The following is a 17,570-nucleotide window of genomic DNA, read 5'->3' as shown; positions in this document are numbered from 1 at the left end:
GACCAGACAAGACCAACCATTCCCACCTGTGTCCTCAGTGAGGGAGGCTGGTGCAGGAGTACATCCCAACAGTGCTCCAAGTACAGAAGGAGTTTTTGTTCCGAGTCCGGGGGTAAAGAATCCACCTGCCAATGCAGGAGATGTGGGTTCAATCCCTGGGTCAAGAAGATCCCCTTGGAGGAGGAAATGGCAACCCCCTCCAGTATCCTTGCCTGGAGATCCCATACACAGAGGAGCCTGTGGGCTACAGTCCATGGGGTCGCAAAGAGTCGTTCACGTCTTAGTGACTCCACAGCAGCCACGACCGGGCCGCCTGTTCCCGGTCTTTGCAGTGGGAGTGACGGCGTGAAAGGCGTGCACGGCCGGTACAGAAGTAATGGTGCACGTGGCGTTGCCTCGGGCTGCTCACATCAATCCTGCTGCTTCACTGGGCACCTGACGTCCGTTCTCTTAGAGCTGTAAAGACAGGCAGGGTGGGAAATAGCCTCACCGTGGTGCTGAAGATATGCTTTGTCTTGGCAGAAAGGGGAAGCAGATGCCCTGAACTTGGATGGAGGATATATCTACACTGCGGGCAAGTGTGGCCTGGTGCCTGTCCTGGCAGAGAACCGGAGTAAGTGGAGAAGAGTACCCCCTGGCTTATTCCCTCTGGGCTTCGAGGGCGGGGTGGAGAGCAGTAACCCCACTCGGTGGGTCATGCGGAGACATTAAAATGGACAGATAGGTTCAAACAGGAGAATCAGGAGAAAGAATAGATGAAAGTGGCTGTGTTACCCATATGGCCTAATGTGGTGAGAACTGACAGATGCTCCTCTGTCAGATTGATTTCCTCTTTTTGATCTTTGAAAAGATTTTAGTAAGTTATAATATACATACTGAAAAGTGCACCTAAGTGTACAACTCAAGAACATTTCACACACTGGTGCATCTCCAAGCTCTAGTGCCCACAGCGAGATACAGCAGGTTCCACAAGTCCTCTTGCGTCCACCAGCCCTCTTACCCCAGCAAGGGTAACGACTCCTGACGTCAAATGGCACAAATTGGCTCTGCCCGTCTTTGAGCTTGATGTAAAAGGAGTTGCACAGCAGGTACCTTTTAAAAAGTCTTTTGCTCAGCATTATATCTCGTTTTGCAGTATTCTGTTGTGACTCCGCTGCAGTTACTTATTTATTCTACTGTGGGGAAGCATTTGGGTAATTTCCAATGGTTGGCTGCCGTGGATAGAGTTGCTGTGAACATCTGGATCCTTGTCTTTTGGTGAACACATACATGCATTTCTGTTGCATGGAACTGCTGGGATGGTCTGTTTGGATTTGATTCTGGACTGCTGAGATTTAAAAGTTTGTGATTTCTCAGGTGGAGAAAGACAGATACCTTCTGATGTCACTCCTATGTGGGATAGTTAAAAACTAAGTGAATAAACCAAATCAAGCAAAAACAAATACACAGATTCCAGGAACAGAGTGGTGGATAAGAAAACAGGGAAAGAGATGTGGGGGAGAGGGAAATGGGTAGTGGAGGTAGGTGATGGATGGAAACTAAAGTTTTGGTGGTGAGCAACTGCAGGTAAGGGGCTTCCCCAGTGGCACAGTGATAAAGAATACGCCTGCCAATGCGAGAGAGTCAAGAGACATGGGCTCGATCCCTGGGTTAGGAAGATCCCCTGAAGGAGGAAATGACAACCCACTCCAGTATTCTTGCCTGGGAAATTTCATGGACAGAGGAGCCTCGGGGGCTATAGTCCATGGGTCACAAAGAGCACACACACACACACACACACAATAGGTATAGTACTCATAAAACTTACATAATGTTATAAACTAGTTACAAAATGTTTTTCCAATAAAGCAACACCTACATTCAAATTATCCATCACATGAAGTGGGGGTGATGAGAGCTTTTCCCAAGGAGAAGCCGATTCCAGAGTCCAAAGGCATGGATGGAGAGTGCTGCAAGGATGTGAACAATTCCACTTTATCCTTCGCCTCTCCACAGGGAACCAGAGGAGGCCAGGTGCCCCCCACCTCCAACCGGTGGGGATTAGGTAGGAGTCCTTTGGTTGCAAATAACACCAAGCAGTTGCCAAGTGGCTTAAACAAAAAAAGATAGTTGATTGAACTGTCCAGACGTTCGTTTCAGCAGTTCCACCCCTGGGTACATCCCCAGACACGTGTGAAGATGTCAATGACCACAATGGCTCCTGAGAGCCACAACTCAGCTCAGTGAGTTCCATACGACAGTAAGGCGCTTCGAACTTAAAGTCACAGTATTGGGGCAAATGTCGTATGATGTCTCTTCCATGTGGCGTCTAAAATATGGCATAAATGAACCTATCTACAAACAGAAAGAGACTCACAGACATGCTGAGCACACTGGTAGCCAAGGCGGGTGGGAGCAGGGAGAGGCACGGACTGGGAGTTCGGGCTTGGTAGATGCAAACTGTTACTTTTAGAACGGATAAACGGCAAGGCCCTGCTGTACAGTACAGGAAACTGTGTCTGGTTTCCTGGATAAACCATAATGGAAGCAAATATAAAAAGACAAATGTGTATATGTGTTTAACTGAGTCACTTTGCCATACGGCAAAGATCGACATGACACTGTCAATCAACTACACGTCAGTTTAAAAAAAGAACTTAAAAACACAGCGTTGGGTTGAACTGAAAACAAAAACCAGAAAAGGAAGAAACACAGTGAAGTCTATTCTACAATGCCATTTATTTATGTTGAAAACAAACGTATACAAAGCCATGCCAATATGCGTTTTTCAATATGTGGGTACCTTTGGAAAATAAATGAACACACTAAACGATGTGTTTAATGACATTTTGCTTCTCTTTATTCTTTCAGAATCCTCCAAACACAGTAGCCTAGATTGTGTGCTGAGACCAACGGAAGGTGAGTTCAGGGTCAAGGGTACATTCTTGTCCCTGGAGGAGGAGAGGTTGGGAACTTAAAAAAAAAAAACTCACAGAGATGCAGCCATAGAAGCTGTGAGTTCTTTTGCAGATGCCAGTCATTCAGAGATGAGAGTGCTGGGATTCACGTTCACATAGACCCTCACACATGGCAGAGAAATCTTAGAGTTCCTCACTGTGTCCTGAGCACGGGGAGGAGGGGTGGCCCATCCCCATCTCGTACGGATGAGGAAGCAGAGCCCTAGATCTCACTCATAGCCATGGATAATACTGTGCAGATCCTGGCCGGAGCCAGGGTCCCTTGTGCTAAATCCCATGCCCTGTTCACCAGCCAGCCCACCACCCTCCAGAGCTGGTGCCTCCTCGGCTTCGGTAGAGAGTGACACTTGCCGGCAGCAGAGTCTACCAGGCTTGAGCTACCAGGAGGGGAGCTGCACCCCACTTAAGCTTAAGCTGTGTTGGTCTATTTGACACTGACCAGTCATCTGGGGGGATCGTTGCCTAGCGATGCTTCTTAACCTTTGTGGGCCTGGGTTGCACTCTGTGCAATAGAGTCCATGGACCAGGCCCTGGGAGGTTGACTTGCTCTTCCGTTTGTCCAAGGGTACCTTGCCGTGGCAGTTGTCAAGAAAGCAAATGAGGGGCTCACATGGAATTCTCTGAAAGACAAGAAGTCGTGCCACACCGCCGTGGACAGGACTGCAGGCTGGAACATCCCCATGGGCCTGATCGTCAACCAGACAGGCTCCTGCGCATTTGGTAGGAGTCCTGAGGCAGTCGTGGGGGTAGGCTGGGGTCCCCTGAGAAAGTCAGGGCAGGGAGGGGCGGGGATTTGCAGGCTGGCTGCGGCCCACAGGCCTCGTTTGGTGTAAGTGGTCCCCTGTGGCTGCCTCCTTCAGTTTCTTCATACAACCTGCCCCACGCCCCGTGCACCCCACACGGAGGCACAAAGCTGCAGTGTCCGTCTGCCTCTCTGCACGCTAAGAATGGATGCAGGTACTGAGAAGTCCAGAAGTCTTTTTTTTTTTTTTCCCACCTCCTGGAGCTCCAGATCTAAATTCCTCCCAGGCGCTGGCTCCCTACTTTGGGAAAAGCCACCTGCCTTCCTCATAAAAGGTGTCTTCTGCTACTACACAGAACTGACTTACAGAGGAAACCCAGTAAGACCTCCAGACTTCTGCCTCAGCCTCCCCGCTCCTGCCCTCCCCACTGCACACCGTGCTCATGCCTCACACAGGAGCCACCCCCTACCTGCCCTGGGCCTGGTGATGGGGAGGTGTGTGCTCTGTTCTCGTTGTGGCCACGTCCTGGGCAGGCCTCTTCTCCGGTGGGGCCCTGCTGCATTTTGAACGGGTCTTTGCGATCCCGCCTTGGCAGGCTTTCATGTGGCTCTGCTCCTCCCCAGGAGTGCACGCTGGTGTGGCTCTTTCTGACCCCACAGCTGCCTCCAAGCTGTGGGGAGGCTGCCAGGACCACAGAGGGACACTCCCAGCATCTCCTGAGCTTGGAACATGGTGTGGCTTTTCCAGTGGCAGGGAATGCGCAAGTCAGATAAGGGGCGCTGTTTGCTCACTGGGGCAGGGCTTCCTTGTCACTTTTATTTCCTCTCTCTTTAACCTGTTTTAATCCATGTTAACTCCTTGTTGTTGTTCAGTCGCTAAGTGGTGTCCAACTCTGAGACCCCATTAACTGTAGCCCGCCAGGCTCCTCTGTCCATGGGATTTCTCTAGGCAAGAATATTGGAGTGGGTTGCCATTTCCTTCTTGAGGGAATCTTCCTGACCCAGGGATCGGGCCTGAGTCTCCTGCATTGGCAGGTGGATTGTTTACCACCAGAGAAGCCCCCACTAACTTCTTAATGTGGGCTAAATCGCATGATGAGTTGGTCCAGATTCGGTTCAGCTGCAAGGGCAGAGAACCCCCAGTAGAAGTGAATAGAGGCTTATTTCTCTCTCACGTGAGTGAAGCCCAAAGGTGGCTTGTCCAGAGCTGACAGGACAGCAACATGGTATCAGGGACCTGGCTTTCAAATATCTGGCTGTTTTGACACGTATGTGACTTCCATGCTCAAGGTCACTCACGGCTCATGTCACATCTGGCGGTCCAGCCCGCACTTCTGCTTTCCACATACAGAATGAAGGAAGGGAAGGAGAAGGGGCAGAACATGTGTGCCAACTATCTTTTGAAGATGTTAGGACACTGGCCCCCAATACTCCCGCTCATATTTCAGGAGTGAGTGCCTGGCCACATGGCTTACTAGCTGCAGTTTGATAAGACTTATCTCTGTTTTACTGGGTACCAGGTGCCCTGGTAAAAAGCAGGGTTCCTATTACTGAGGAAAAGGGGAGAGCACAACCTGAACATTTTGCAGCTTCTGATACAATGGCCGTGGAGTTCATCAGGCTGAGTCCCCTGCTCTAGGCTGCGAGGATGGAACCCTTTGTACAGTCATAGACCCTCTTCTCCAGCCCCAGTCAGGTTGCCTATAGTCTCAAGTTTTGCTGAATCCTGTTGGTGCACAGGTTGGTGGTAACTTGTTACTATGTGTTATAATGACTGTGTTCTGTCTGCCTTGGTCAGACCAAGCCACATCTGTCACCTGTTAGGCAGAGACCACTTAATCTTAACACAGGTAGGAAGAGCTGGCTCCCCATGTTTCTTCTCTGCAGATGAATTCTTTAGTCAGAGCTGTGCCCCTGGGGCTGACCCGAAATCCAGACTCTGTGCCTTGTGTGCTGGCGATGACCAGGGCCTGGACAAGTGTGTGCCCAACACTAAGGAGAAGTACTATGGCTATAACGGGGCTTTCAGGTGAGTGCTGTGGCCAGGCTTCATCAGGACAGGGCCCTGGCCCTCAGCCTCCAGGATCTTGGCACATCGCGTTTCATTTTTTTTTTCCTCTTTGTAAAATATATTTCCTTTATTTTGAATTGGAGGATGACTGCTTAACAATGTTGTGTTGGCTTCTGCCATAGAAAATCAGCCGTAAGTACCAGAAGTATACACACATGGCCTCCCTCGCTGCCCCCTGCCCCCTGGAACACCCCTGTATATCGCTGAGCACCAAATTGAGCTCCCTGCCTGGTACAGCGACTCTCTGTTTCACACGTGGTGATGTTTACATTTCAGAGCTTCTCTCTCAGTTCGTCCCACCCTCTCCTTCGCCCTGCTGTGCCCGCAAGTCTTTGGCACTGCATTGCTAAGGGGCCCGATGTGGTCTGTCGGGGGCAGCCTGGGGATCAGCTGATGGGCGGGCTGGGGAGGGCTCCTCCCACAACACCCACCATCAGACTGACCCCGGGGCTGTCTGACCTCAGCACTGCTGGACCCCTTCCTGTGTCCTGGAACCAAGGTTGATCTCAGTGGACCTCAGTGGCATGTTCAGAATCAGAGAGGGAGAGGTTGAGGTATAAGTCCTTTCGGGAACTCAGTTTTATGGGGAAGATTCTCTTTCCCTTAGGCGCCACCTTCTCCCGCAGCCTAGGTAGTTATGTCTCACGTTTTTCTGCTCTCTTTGATTTTGGCCTTAGAAATGGCAGAGAGAGAGAGTGTTGCAGAGTTATTCTCCAAGGCAATGGCACCCCACTGCAGTACTCCTGCCTGGAAAATCCCATGGATGGAGGAGCCTGGTGGGCTGCAGTCCATGGGGTCGCTAAGAGTCGGGCACGACTGAGTGACTTCACTTTCACTTTTCACTTTCATGCATTGGAGAAGGAAATGGCAACCCACTCCAATGTTCTTGCCTGGAGAATCCCAGGGACGGGGGAGCCTGTTGGGCTGCTGTCTATGGGGTCGCACAGAGTCAGACACGACTGAAGCGACTTAGCAGCAGTGAAAAATAAACCAAAAGTGTTCTCAGAAATCACAAATTATAAACACTTAGTGAATTACAGTATCTTTTCACAGCCCTCGTTTTTTCAATCCCATTCATGCAGCTGTTACTTCTGCGTGATACCGTTAGGGGTTTGAAGGGCAGAGTTCTCCCCTATCCGTTATTTTTTCTCTTTTCGCCAAGAATATATTTCACCACTAGGTGGCGTCATGTACCTGAGAAACACTGCTCAAACTGGTCTTGGAATTTTTTTTAACGTAAACTCAGTAGCCCTCACTCCAGTGATGGGATGATATAAAAGTAGCTTTTGCTATACTCTGAGTGACTTATTAAATATTTCATGAATGTACAAAAAATTTTAAGGGGCTAGGTTTTTGCACATGGAAGACTTGTGATGTGATTCCACTCAGAAATACTGAACAGACAACTTGTCTGATAAAAAACCATGAGGTTTTCCTTTTCAAACCTATGTAAGGCACTATTTCACTGAAAACACATACACTTTAGAATTCCTATTTATACTAGAAGGAAATGCTTTGTCTTTTGCTCAACTCGAAAGTTGGAACTGGAAGTTCTGTTCATCTCTCTGTTTCTAACATCCTCATATATTGCTGGTTCTCAATTTTTAAATGCCAGCCATTTTCTGCTGACTTTTTATTATGAAAGAAGAAAACCTAGCCTCTGTTACTGCTCCTGTGCCTCTTCCACTCGTAACCACAGGCTTCACCTCCTTTTAGTATCCAACAAGAGTATGAAGTATTTGCTGCTGCTAAGTCACTTCAGTTGTGTCCGACTCTGTGCGACCCCATAGATGGCAGCCCACCAGGCTCCCCCGTCCCTGGGATTCTCCAGGCAAGAACATGGAGTGGGTTGCCATTTCCTTCTCCAATGCATGAAAGTGAAAAGTGAAAGTGAAGTCGCTCAGTTGTGTCCGACTCTTATCGACCCCATGGACTGCAGCCCACCAGGCTCCTCCATCCATGGGATTTTCCAGGCAAGAGTACTGGAGTGGGGTGCCATTGCCTTCTCCATATTTAGGGTTTACTTTATTATGAATATGCAAATATTAGTCTCATATTAAATATGTGATATAATACGATTATATTTCCCTTACTGTACAAAGTTTTAGTTTACTCTGGAGTTGATAAGTGTCTTATTAAACTTTGCTTAACTTTCTATACTGCTTTTAAAAAATCACTCATTCATCCCCAAACCTTCCACTTGTAGCACAAATCTCCTAACATCCTATGCATAAACAGACTGGGTGCTGCCCCAGGTTCATCATTTACCTGCGAATGTAGCATCTGAAGTTTCCACCCTCCTTCCCAGTCTAGATTGGCCCTTTCTAGGCCCCCCGAACATCTGTGGTCCTGAGATTCCTCTGAATCATCATTCTGGGATTTTCCGTTGTCTTACTTCCTGTTAAAGGACTTGTTTTTTGGATCCTGCAGCTTTCGCTTTCTTGATTTTGTTGTGACAGAACATATCTTCTTGAGAAAGAGTGAGTAGGAGTTGCTGGTTTTTGAGTATTTACATGTTTAAAAACATCTTTAGCCCACTCTTGAAGGGATTTATCGTTTGAATAAGTAAATGTAGCCTAGAAAAAATGTTCCTAGGAATTCTGGCAGGATTTCCACATCTGGGAAATGGCAGCATTAACTGGTTTGATCAACAGTCCCACGAAAAACAAGGAAAAGTGTTGGATTCAGCACAAACACACACACAGACATGTTCCTAAGAGCACTGAATAACTGACAAAGTAACAAGGGATTATTAGACTAAAATCTAAGGCAAATAGGGACTCAGGGAGCTAAGTGGAGCCACTTTGTCCTGAGACAAACTTACACTCAGAGGTTGCATATACCTTTAGGGTAGGAGTGGACGAGAGGTAGCTTCCCCTCGACTCCCATAGGGCTTCAAGTTGCCTAGATGCTGAGGAAAATACACACCATCCCTGAAAAAGTGAAACCATGGGCCAGCTCTTACATGAATTTGTAGCTCCAACTTATGTCTCTTAGGATGGTTCAGAAATTCTCAACTCATAATTCCAAAAAAAGTGACCCTAGACTAGCGAGATCACTCCTCTAGGAACCTGTCTGGAAGACAGAATCTTCAGGTTAGGCCTCAAAGACTGCTCAGAAATACGCTTTGAATAATAATGAGCCAGACACAGTACAAGCAGTAACTATAGCAATGCTAAACCAACACACAGGGAAGAAGTTGCCAGAAGTGGAAAACAGAAGAAGCAGCAGGTTAGTGTTCTTAAAAGGAATAAATAGAACTTCTAGAAAGGAAAAAAAGTACAGCGATTGAAGTTAGCTGTGCAGCTGACCAATTTAGCAGATTAAACGTAGCTAAAAAGAGAAGTAGTGATGTGGAAAGTATATGAAAAAATTATGCAGAATGTAACATAGAAAGAAAATAAGCAAATTCAGAAATTTAAGAGCATCAATCTATTGTCTTCTAAATCTAAAGTTTCCGATGAGAAAGCTGATAGCGGTTTTTGATTCCTGCTGCTGCTGCTGCTGCTAAGTCGATTCAGTCGTGTCCAACTCTGTAGGACCCCATAGACGGCAGCCCACCAGGCTCCCCCGGCCCTGGGATTCTCCACGAAAGAACACTGGAGTGGGTTGCCATTTCCTTCTCCAATGCATGAAAGTGAAAAGTGAAAGTGAAGATGCTCAGTCGTGTTCGACTCCTAGTGACCCCATGGACTGCAGCTCACGAGGCTCTTCTGTCCATGGGATTTTCCAGGCAAGAGTACTGGAGTGGGTTGCCATTGCTTCCCTAATTCTTTGTATATGACATTTTTTTCTTCTTGAAAAGAAAATTGTTTTTAAGTTTTTAGCAGTTTATTTTTGGCTTCCTGATTCTGAGAGAGAAGTTTTAGAAAGCTCATGAGATGTTTTAGTAAACAGATCTACACAAAGAATATTTTTTTGAAGAGTAAATAAATCAGACGTATTGGATGCATATTTATCTCTAAATTTCAGAGATTAAACAATGAATGAAAAATACTCTCTAGGAAAAATGAGTTCGGGGTTTCACCCAATGTAAAATGCTTTGAAAGTTATTTTCTTGAAAAGTTTTTGATTTTAAAAAATAAAAGAAATAAGCAATAGTTGTAAAAATTATTTTTCAATCTCCCTCCAGTGTTCTGAAACTTCAAGAGGTTATATATGTGGGTCTTCTTTTAATCCATTGGTTGCACATGTGTATTTACACTGCATGTATATAGGCTCTATTTAGTCCTCCTGTTCTCAGCTACTTTCATGGTACCTCGTACTTCTAAATGTTGAGTTTTTCTGGAGTTCTGCTGTGCACATCAGCTTTCTCCTTGGGTGTCCCCCACCCAAGTTGGACACTTGGGCGTCCAATTTATGTCATAGTTTTCTTTACTCTGTTGGGTCAATTACTGCTCACCTATTTGATCTCTGACTTCCAAATGACATTATTATCTTCCCTCTTTCCCTCTTGCCTTCCTCTCACTCATGGATTTGTGGCTTAAAAAAAAGAAAATCTCATTCGTGCCATGTTATTGGCATTTTACAAGGAGGGAAGGTACTCAGAAGTCTTTGAGCTACTATTTTAAACTCGAAAGTTCCTGGACATATTTGTCTTTCTTTTTTCTATTTGCTTCCATGTTTCAGTTTTTGGAATGTGTATTATAAATAGCTATGAAAATTCTAATAGTTTTTCCTCTCTGGCAATGTTTTGATTCTCTGGAACAATTTAGGTGCCTGGCTGAGGACGTTGGGGACGTTGCCTTTGTGAAAAACGACACAGTCTGGGAGAACACGAATGGTAGGTAAAGGTGTTTTCCTTTCCCCTTCAGAGCACGATCCTTGCCGTCACAACAGAGCCTACTGTTGTGGCAGTCCCAGCGCGGGTTGGAAAAGAATTTCCTGACACAAAGTATTTCAGCAAGGAGTGACTTTATAAGAACAAGGAGCAGAGATAACGAGGGTCTGCAGGCACAGCGGGCCGACCTCCTGACCAGGGATAGTTGACCAAATGCTGTTGGAACAGCAACTAGGCTCAAGGGAGAACTGACTCTTTCCTGGGTTAGTAGCCAACTTTTATAACCTCGAGACGAAAATTGCTGCTGGAAGGGTGGCATTAGGTGATTGGTTAGGGCGCTAGAGAGTGAGTACCGGGGTAGGCATTTTTTCCTGTTAATAATACGGGGTCAGGAAACTGGTCAGTAAGGATCAGGTGGGCTTTTGGCAATGGTTGCAATGGGGCTCAGTCAGTTCCAGAGGTGACCTTGATTCTGAGCCACAGAAGCACGCTATCTGCCTGTCTCAGCCAATTGGAAGTTGAAAGTGAATGATACTTAAAAAAAAAAAAAATTGAACATATGCAAGTAAAAGTTTCCCCTTTTTAAAAAGGAAGTAGAAGGCTTCATTCAGCCCCTGTGAACTGTCAGTGGGGAGACTCCTTGGGGAGTGAATGAGGGCAAAATCACAGGCGGATGATCAAGGGAAGATCCACCAGCCAGTAGAGAACTAGCCACTCTCTCTTCTGACCTCTGGTGAAAATAATAATGATAACTTCAAGACTCAGCAGTTTGCTACCTTCTAAACTGCACCTCTGTGCTCACCTCCCATCAGCCTCCCCCCCCAGAGGGAACTACCACTTCCTCCCCTGGAGAAGGACCTGCCTCAACTTTCCACCTCCCTCCTTCAGTGACAGCCACAGTACTAGCCGCTGCTTCCTCAAGTCCCTGGGGAGAGCGACTGAGGCCAGACATGTAAATTTTGGGATGATCTGAGTATCGAATAGACAAAGCCAAGAGGTTGGAGGAAGTATTTTCTTGAGGGGAGAGGACAAAAGGAGAGAAGCAGCTGTGTGACCGGGAAGCCGTATTTGCATACACACAGGCGATTTGCATACACACAGGCGGGCATGCACACAACTGCATTTCGAATTCAGGAACCTTGAATCTAAGTGATCTCCAGGGCTCAGATGAGTATAGTTTTATGTTTCTCTGGGATTCTGCAACTGTATTTTATTGAAATTGATTTAAATATATTTGATAAACCCATAAGAGAAGTTCCTATCCTTCTTCTAGTTACATTAAGAGCGTTGGAGTATGAAAGGAAACAATTTCTTCTTGAACACAAACCAGCACTTCTATTTCTGGAACTTGCTGGAAAATATGGATTTTCCATATTTTTATAATACACATTCCAATGTAACAGCTTTGTGGAGATACAATTTTCATACTGTAAAATCCACCCATTCGGACTGTCTGATTCAGTGATCTCCAGCACATTCGCAGAGTGGTGCAGTTGCCAACAAAATCCAATTGGAGAGTGTTCACAAAACCCTTAAAAAAGCTCTGCCCCTGTTAGCAGTCCCTTCCCCACACCCCCAGAGCTGGCAACCACCAGTTCACTTTCTGTCTTGCCTACTGTGGGCATTTCACAGAAATGGAATCCTATGATAAGTGGTCTTCTGTGATTGGCTTGTCTTATTTTGCATCATGTTTTCATCCGCGTGGTAGCATGTGTTAGAACTTGGCTTCTTCTTGTTGCTGAGTAAGACTCCATCGTGAGCACTGGTATTTGATACGTTTGAAGTCTCTATAACTTGAGGAGCTTTATTTGTTCTCCTTCACGTGTGTGCATTTCAAGAGGCCGGTGGGTGGTCACAGCCCCAGAAAGGAGGCTTTGACTCAGCCGGGCAGCCGTGGCTGATGCAGCCTTCTCTCTGTCTCCAGGAGAGAGCACTGCAGACTGGGCTAAGAACTTGAATCGTGAGGACTTCAGGTTGCTCTGCCTCGATGGCTCCAGGAAGCCTGTGACGGAGGCTCAGAGCTGCCACCTGGCGGTGGCCCCGAATCACGCTGTGGTGTCTCGGAGCGATAGGGCCGCACACGTGGAACAGGTGCTGCTCCGCCAGCAGGTAAGGATCACAGGGCCTCCTGCCTGTGCTTACCTGCAGGGGCTCCCCTCAGGTGAGCAACCACAGAGCTCAGCGGATCCGCTTATCTCCAGCCATTCTTCCTCGTGCCCCCGCTTGAAGCTGGAGATGACAGTATTTGTCCACACTGTGGGGCTGCCCCGAGTCTCAGGCCCCTGGACGTGTGCTCACTGCCCAGCCAGGAGAGGCTGTCTCTCCTTGAGCCTCCTGTTGTTCTTCTGGCAAATGAGGGAGGCGACTGAGCCTTCCTTTCATAGCCAGGTAGAGAGTTGAGTTTCTTCTGCTGATGTCTCCAGAGCCTGGGCTGGCTGGGCAATGTTCTCTGACAAGGCCCCTGCATTTGTAATCTCTAAAAACAGCTGACCCAGAACCTCTATAGATTTAAGGCTATCTATGTGAAGACATTTGAAAGAAATCCTATAATTTCCTTAAAGTCTGGAATTTTTCTATTAGCTTGTCTAGTTCTGTGTTAAAACAGCATGTTTTTTTTCAGATGTGCTCTAAAGACAGTGACCCTAGGATGTAAAAATAGGCCCCATTACCTGCATGTCTGGAGCTCCCACTATGCATAGTCACAGGTGCTGATAAGAGGTCTGCCACCATGAAGGTGCTTGGTCCTTGCAGCTCACCTCTGGAGGAGCCCTGGGCACAAAAGAGGAACCATGGTCAGGGGAGGCTGGGTGACCCGCCCAAGGCAATGACCTGGTCTGTGGCAGAGAGGATTTCCCATGCAGACTGCCCCTCTGGGAGAGCTGGCCTATTAGAATGTTAGAGGTGATTAACCTTGAGGACGGATCTCAAACTCCTCATCTGGTACCTAGTCACTCATAAGAAGTTCTGAGGGCGGAGGCCACAGATTTAAGAAGCAAGGCAAGATGGTGGGAGGTGAGATCAGAAGTGGTGAGGCGCCTGGGCACTGGCCTGGGGCCTGGAGCAGGGGGACACAACGCAGGGGAAGGCTCAGCCAGGGCAGTAGATCGATTCTAGAACTCAGCTCTTTTTGCCCCACGGTCTTCCTGCAGCTGATCCTGCACAGCAGAGATTGCCTCCCAAGTCCATAATCTCTCCTCTTTTCCTCAGCTGGTCTCTTACTGTCTGCCCTTCTGACATAGGCTCTGTTTGGGAAAAATGGAAAAAACTGCCCGGACAAGTTTTGTTTGTTCAAATCTGAAACCAAAAACCTTCTGTTCAATGACAACACTGAGTGTCTGGCCAAACTTGGAGGCAGACCAACGTATGAAGAATATTTGGGGACAGAGTATGTCACGGCCATTGCCAACCTGAAAAAATGCTCAACCTCCCGTAAGTGGAATATAAATAACATCACTGAGAAAGCGTCTTGCATGAAGGTCAAAGTTGGAGGGTCAAACATTTTAGGGGTGATGTGGGTTTAAAAACGTTAAGGCAATACAATGTCTCTGCACCTCAGAGATGGAGATGGTGAAGGACAGGGAGGCCTGGCGTGCTGCAGTCCATGGGGTTGCAAAGAGTTGGACATGACTGAGCAACTGAATAACAAATACCTCAGGAAATTATGCTGTCATTGATAAAGTGAAAGAATTAGAGAATAAAATAAAGCAGTAGATAATATGCTAAATTTTTATAATGCTGATCGCAATTATAAATATATTTATGCATGTAAATATACCTATGTACATAAATATATGTATGTATGTATATACATGGGATTCCCAGGTGGTGCTAGTGGTAAAGAACCTGCCTGCCAATGCATATAAACGTATGTACACATGTATATACATGTATATTGAGAAACGGCAAATTCTGATTTCTAGGCAAGTTACCATAAACAGTAACCATAGAGAATATAAATTCTCAAAAACCATTTTAGCCAGGAGAATGTATTGACAACAATTTTAAAACGTCTAGAAGACATAGCAGAGTGTTGTAAGGCTCCGGCAATACTTCCCAAATCTTAGTGAGTTCTCCCTCCTCTGTGCACTGGAGTCATCCAGGTTCCCGTTCCTGGTCCCTCCCCAGGGGAGTTGGAGGTATTGGTGGGGCTTGTGTGGTGGTCCAGGGGGGAGGGGAAGGCTGGGAATCTCTACATCAGTGGTTTTCAGCCGAGGGTGATTTTGCCCCTGAGGCATTTGGCAATGCCAGGAAGTATTTTTAATTCTGATAACTTGGGGTGGGGGTGCTGCTGGCATCTGTGGGTAGAAGCAGGGATGCTTCTAAACAAAGCACAGAACAGCCTTCACAATGAAGAATTCCCCAGCCCCAAATGTCAGTAGCGCCAAGGCTGGGAAACCCTGCTGTATCCACAGATATCTCGGGGAATTGTGATGCAGGTGGATCTAGGGCTACACTTAGAAACCCCACTGCAGGGCTACTCTCAGAGCAGCCTGCTCAGGACTGCACAGACTATTCGCCTCTGGAGGGCAGGGCTCCTCTGTCTGTGCTGAATCCCCAGCACTTAACAGAGACTTGTACGAAGCAGGTGCTCAGGAGGGATTCATGGATGAATGAGTGAGTAGGTAGACACTATTGCAGGCAGATTTGCACGAAGATGATCAGTTGCTCGCAAAAGAAATTTGAGGACCATGTGAACTTGAGAGTGTGACAGCTGGTTCACCTGGAGACAAGTGGGTGGGGGTCGTGTTACTCAGGCCAGAGCAGGAAATCTCGAAGCTCAATGAAGACCTGAGCTTCTGTGTGCTCCCTTGGGCCCTGCGGCTCTTAGCAGGAGGAGTCACTGGGAAGTATGGGGATGGCAAGCTTTGACCTACAGTGGGGAAGAAGGGCAGAGGGAAGTCTGTTTTAGTGTCTTCTTTGATTGATGTATTGATTCCAAGAAAAAAAAAAAGGAATCCTTTTCTGAATCTCTGGCTTCGTTGTGTCCCACAGCGCTTCTGGAAGCCTGCGCCTTCCTGACGAGGTAAAGCCTGCAAAGAAGCTAGCCTGCCTCCCTGGGCCTCAGCTCCTCCCTGCTCTCAGCCCCAATCTCCAGGCGCGAGGGACCTTCCTCTCCCTTCCTGAAGTCGGATTTTTGCCAAGCTCATCAGTATTTACAATTCCCTGCTGTCATTTTAGCAAGAAATAAAATTAGAAATGCTGTTGATTTTCATTCCTATAAAATGCCAATTATCTTCTCTCAAATGTCATACTGAAATCGTGTCTGACCAAATATCTGCCCAGTGGAACCTTTCCTTCCCTGTTTTCCAGGTTGCACCCGCCTCCCACTTTCCTGCAGTTTTGTGTTTGGTGTCTGATGGTCTGGAATCTAAGGTCAGGCCAAGGAACTATTTTCCTCTAGGGCACCTGGTTGGTCAGTTACATAGCTGTCTGTGTAAGTGTATGTTGGAGTGTGTATGTGCATATATGTTTGTTTCTAAGGTGGGGAAGAAATAGAGAGTAGGAATCAAGTGATTAGTGGAAGAAAGTGGGTGCCAAAAAGGTTTATGAATATTTGGTATTTTGAGTAAATAGCATCAGGTGTAATAAATGTACAAATATAGACAAGCAGGGGAAAATGTGGAATACATTGGGCCCTCCATGTCCCTGGGTTACACACCCTTGAATTCAACCAACAGAGGACTGAAAATATTTGAAAAATTTCACAAAGTTCTAGAATGCAAAACTTGAATTTGCCATGAGAAGGCAATGGCACCCCACTCCAGTACTCTTGCCTGGAAAATCCCATGGACAGAGGAGCCTGGTAGGCTGCAGTCCGTGGGGTCACTAAGAGTCGGACACGACTGAGTGACTTCACTTTCACTTTTCACTTTCATGCATTAGAGAAGGAAATGGCAACCCACTCCAGTGTTCTTGCCTGGAGAATCCCAGGGACGGGGGAGCCTGGTGGGCTGCCATCTATGGGGTCGCACAGTGTCGGACACGACTGAAGCGACTTAGCAGCAGCAGCAGCAGCCAACTATTTACATATCGTTTACATTGTATTAGGTGTTATAAGTGGCCTAGAGGTGATTCAAAATGTATCAGTTCAGTTCAGTTCAGTTGCTCAGTCATGTCCGACTCTTTGCGACCCCATGAATCGCAGCATGCCAGGCCTCCCTGTCCATCATCAACTCCCGGAGTTCACTGAGACTCAACGTCCATCGAGTCAGTGATGCCATCCAGCCATCTCATCCTCTGTCGTCCCCTTCTCCTCTTGCCCCCAATTCCTCCCAGCATCAGAGTCTTTTCCAATGAGTCAACTCTTCACATGAGGTGGCCAAAGTCCTGGAGTTTCAGCTTTAGCATCATTCCTTCCAAAGAAATCCCAGGGCTGATCTCCTTTAGAATGGACTGGTTAAAATGTATAGGAGGAAAAAAAAAAGATAACATGTACAGGGGGATATGCGTAGGTTGTATGCAAATACTACATCATTTTACATAAGGGACTTGAGCATCCTTGGGTTTGTCTTGGAACCAATCCCCAGGTACACTGAGGTACAAGGGGAAACTACCTGTGCATAACTGTGCATTTATCCCTTGGCTTTATTGGCCCTCATTCTCCAGTTAACCTCTAGTCATCGGTTTATTCCTACTTTTCTCAGCCAAGCTTTTTCAAGTGTGGTCAGAGGGGGCTGCCTTCATTTCCTTCAGCAAGTCGGGTGGGTGGTTGGGTCATTCTCTCTTCACCTCACTGTAATTTGATTCTAACCTATTCACTCCCTTGAAGTGAATAAGAATTCTGAAATAAGACAGAAGCTTAGTAGGGTTCCCATCTCTTCCCCCGAGCCCCTTACATCTCCGATCCTGTGGACCACGTGTTCCTTGAAGCCCTGTTTCCTGATCTTCCTTACTGCTCCTCCTCCTTCCTTTCTCTGCCTTTAAGATTTCTAAAAATTTATCTTTAAAATTTATTCTTATTATGCTGTCCGTTGTACTGGGTCTTTGTTTCTGGAAGGACTTTTCTCTAGTTGTTGTGAC

At 46.9% G+C, this 17,570-nt stretch overlaps 1 protein-coding gene across 2 annotated transcripts in view; it reads left to right on the top strand.

Moving 5' to 3' along the window:
• The window catches only part of LTF (lactotransferrin), a 33,775-nt gene extending 17,988 nt beyond the window's left edge, over positions 1–15,787 (top strand). For both annotated transcript variants that reach the window (XM_027522878.1, XM_027522879.1), the window contains 8 exons: positions 523–613; positions 2,851–2,898; positions 3,522–3,677; positions 5,587–5,728; positions 10,486–10,553; positions 12,475–12,659; positions 13,790–13,979; positions 15,543–15,787. In XM_027522878.1, the coding sequence (XP_027378679.1) occupies positions 523–613; positions 2,851–2,898; positions 3,522–3,677; positions 5,587–5,728; positions 10,486–10,553; positions 12,475–12,659; positions 13,790–13,979; positions 15,543–15,577 (915 nt within the window). In that variant the 3' untranslated portion in view covers positions 15,578–15,787. The remainder of the gene's footprint in view (positions 1–522; positions 614–2,850; positions 2,899–3,521; positions 3,678–5,586; positions 5,729–10,485; positions 10,554–12,474; positions 12,660–13,789; positions 13,980–15,542) is intronic.
• The last annotated feature ends 1,783 nt before the right edge of the window (positions 15,788–17,570 follow it).

The sequence above is a fragment of the Bos indicus x Bos taurus genome, chromosome 22, assembly GCF_003369695.1.
Source record: "Bos indicus x Bos taurus breed Angus x Brahman F1 hybrid chromosome 22, Bos_hybrid_MaternalHap_v2.0, whole genome shotgun sequence".
NCBI lineage: Eukaryota > Metazoa > Chordata > Mammalia > Artiodactyla > Bovidae > Bos > Bos indicus x Bos taurus.
The sequence above is the reverse complement of the archived record's forward strand: the minus strand, read 5'-3'. Positions and strand labels throughout refer to the sequence as shown.